This window comes from Plasmodium reichenowi, chromosome 8 (genome assembly GCF_001601855.1).
Source record: "Plasmodium reichenowi strain SY57 chromosome 8, whole genome shotgun sequence".
NCBI lineage: Eukaryota > Apicomplexa > Aconoidasida > Haemosporida > Plasmodiidae > Plasmodium > Plasmodium reichenowi.
In genome coordinates this window covers 489,432-493,200 of record NC_033653.1, presented here as the reverse complement: position 1 = coordinate 493,200, position 3,769 = coordinate 489,432, and the positions used below count along the sequence as shown (strand labels likewise).

The following is a 3,769-nucleotide window of genomic DNA, read 5'->3' as shown; positions in this document are numbered from 1 at the left end:
AAAATAAAAATTTTTTTAAAAAAAAAAAAAAAAAAAAAAAAATAAAAAAAAAAATATAAAAATAATTTTTTTTTTATTTAATAATTTAATAAAAAAAAAAAAAAAAAAAAAAAAAAAAAAAAAAAAAAAAAAAAAAAAAAAAAGAAATTTGAAATTAAAAAAAAAAATTCAAAGTAATAATTATTATTATATTATATATATATATATATATATATATATTAATAATATATTTAATATTTTTTTATTTTGAATATTTTTTATTTTTATATTTTTTTTAGATGTATTATTTTTATAATAATATGATATCAATTGTGATAAGAACAAAACATAAAGTAATATTAAACAATTACTAATTTCAGTATATTTTTATGTTATATATATAATATATATATATTATATATATGTTTATATATCTTTGTTATTATATAGTTATATGTAAAAAAGGAAATATATATATGTTATATATATATATATATATATATATAGAAAAATATAAGAAATAAATAAGTGTATGTTATATATTATAAAAATTAATTTGATAGAAAATCTGTGTATACATTTGAATTATAATAGTTATATGAATTACGAGTAGTTATATATAAAATAAGTGTTGTTTTTTTTTATTTAATTTATTATAATTTGTATATATAAAATATATATAATTGTGTTATCCAAAAGCAAAGCAAAAATAAAAGAAAATATATAAAAATAAATTATTTGTTCATAAGAATATTATATATATATATATATATATATATATATATATAGAAAAATTTATAAAGTAAAATATATTATTAAAGATACATACGCATATAAAAAATTAATATTAATTAAAATTATAGAAATAAATTGCTTATGCATTTGTTATTATATGTTTTTATATAATATAAATATTACATAAGAAAAGAAAAGAAACAAGAAGAAAAATAGAAAATTTTTATATTCATTAGGAAATTAAAAATACATATTTTATATATAAAACATTAAGGAAAATTATATATAATACCAAATTAATAATTTTAAAATAAATTGTTATAATTAAAAAATTTTGTATGTGCCATATAACCCTAATTAAAGAGATATTTAATAGCTTCAGACGATTTTTTTTTTTTTTTTTTTTCTTTTTTTAAATAAAGAGAAACGTATTGTTTAGAATTTTTTATTTTTATTATATTTATTTTTTTTATTTATTAAATTAATTTTTAATATTATTTAATATTTATTTTTTTATTTATTAATCTAATATTTATATCAAAATGGTAAGTACCTCAAAAAAATAAAATAAAATAATAAAAAATAAATAGATATAAAAATACATACGAATATATGTACATATATATATTAGATATTATATATGTAAGGAAAAATGGAGTATTTTTTTTATTTACTTTAATTTTTGTGTGTGTGATATATATATATATATATATATTATATTTACGACGAAAACAATTAATATTTTTCTTTTTTTTTAACAGAGGATTTTATTATTTGGTGATGAGAATTTCAGCTTCTGCAACGGTTTTCTAGAAGACCATGAAGATGACATAGTAGAAGTGTGTAGTTGTTTGAAAGAGAATGAATTAAAACAAGAAAGCAAGAACAATATTCAATCGTTAAATAAGAATGTTGTAATTCATTATGGAATTAATCCAGTACAATTAAAATCAAAATTTCCACCGAATACGTTTGATGCCTTATACTACGTTTTACCTGGATTATCATTTCATGGATATCCAGAATTTATTGATCCTCAGACAGAGATGTTTAAACTGCGATTAAATTTATTTTGTTTTAGTTTTTTAAAAAGTAGTAAGAATATAATAAAACCAGATGGTTATGTCTATTTATTGTTTCCAGAAGAAAATCAATTGAATGAATCTGTTGTTGTAAATAATAATGAGAATAATGATAATGTATCATCAGCTGGTGGTGTTGTTGCTGACGTAGGAAATAGCAAAAAATCGTCATTACCATTTTTGCCAATTGAACCAAAAAAGCTAGCTAGATTTTGTAATATAATAAGAGAAGAAAGTAAAGATTACAAATTAAATCTTTCAGTACACAGTAGTTGGTTACCAGTTTTGTTTAACATGCCAATTGTAAATGAAATACCTGAATGGTTGAAGACATGTAAATATTATTGTTTTAAGATGACAGAGTTGGATAATAATAAGAATAAAACGCTGAAAGGAAATAATCAATTAGCTGACCAGAATAATAATAATAATAATAATGCAGCTACAGATGCTAATAGTAATAATAATAATAATAATAATGGAACAACGAACGAAGAAGATGATGATATAAAAAGACAACAACAAGATGATGAAGATCAAGCACAAGCTCAACAAGAACAACAAGAAAAAGAAGAACAAGAGAAACAACAACAAAAACAACAACAAACAAATGATGAAAATAATGGAAATAATAATAATAATAATAATGAAGAAAGTAAAGAAAAGGTAGATGAAGATCCTGATGAATATAATGTTTTGAAAATCCCTCCACAAGTTTTTGATTATCCAATCGAAAAATTAGGACATGTAAATGAATGTTTCTTATTTAAGCTTTATTCTATTAATAGTAAAAGTATATTAATATCACGATTAACTTTAAAATATGATCCAAGAATTTCAGGATGGAAAGGAGATAATAAAATGAAAAAAGATATGATGAATAATATGAATAATATGAACATGATGAAAAATATGAATAATCTAATGAATATGAACAAATTTAAAGCTGGAAAATATATGAAAAATAAAGGTTCAAAAAATGATTTCCAACAACAATATAAAAATAACCTTATGCAAAACAATATGAACTTTGCTTTAAATAAAAAAGGTAATATGAATTTACCACCACCACCACCTAACAATCTAGGAATGCAACCAAATAATGTTACCATGGCTAATCAAAATATGAACTACAAACAAAACAATTTCCCATTTGTTAATAATTATAAAAATATGCCAAATAATTTAACACAAAATTTACAAAATTCTATGACAAATATACCCATGAATGTTAATCCAAATCTTCCTAATAATATGATGAATCCTTATATGAATGGTGCTTATAATAATAACTTCAGAAACAATATGTACCAACAAAATATACCCTTACCACCCCCAATCAACAATTTCAACAAAAAGTAAATTCAATCTCACGCATCTTGCATATGCGTAAAATAAATAATAATAATTTGATATATATAAATATATATATAAATAAATATATATATAAATAAATAATTATATATATATATATATATATATATATATATATATACCTATGTATGCTTATATGTTACCGAAAATAAAAGGAAAATTTATTAGTAACAAAATATGTTTGTTTTATTAAAATATGTTACATATATATATATATATATATATATATATATATATATATATGTTGATATCTAATTTGTATTCTTTTTTTTTTAATACGAATGTTTATATGTAATTTTTTTGATATTGTTCTATCCTTATTATTATTTTTGTTAAATTACTATAATTATTATGGATATTTTTAAAAATATATGTAATATTTTTTATTATGTATATATTTAATTTATCAGAATTTTATGAAACAATTTGTGTAATGTTCGTTATACATGTACGTTTTTTTTTTTTTTTTTTTTTTTTTTTTTTTTTTTTTTAATTTTTATTTTTAAATTTTTTTTTTTTTTTTACCCCTTTTTTTTTTTTTTTTAATAAAAATTTTATTTTTTTTATATTTTATTAATATATTTAATTTTTATATTTTT

At 17.7% G+C, this 3,769-nt stretch overlaps 1 protein-coding gene across 1 annotated transcript in view; it reads left to right on the top strand.

The window, feature by feature from the left end:
- Positions 1–1,256: 1,256 nt before the first annotated feature.
- The window catches only part of PRSY57_0812800 (hypothetical protein), a gene marked incomplete at both ends in the record, with an annotated part of 3,841 nt that continues 1,328 nt past the window's right edge, over positions 1,257–3,769 (top strand). The window contains 2 exons of the mRNA XM_020114718.1: positions 1,257–1,259; positions 1,476–3,154. Coding sequence (XP_019970558.1) covers positions 1,257–1,259; positions 1,476–3,154 — 1,682 coding nt within the window. The remainder of the gene's footprint in view (positions 1,260–1,475; positions 3,155–3,769) is intronic.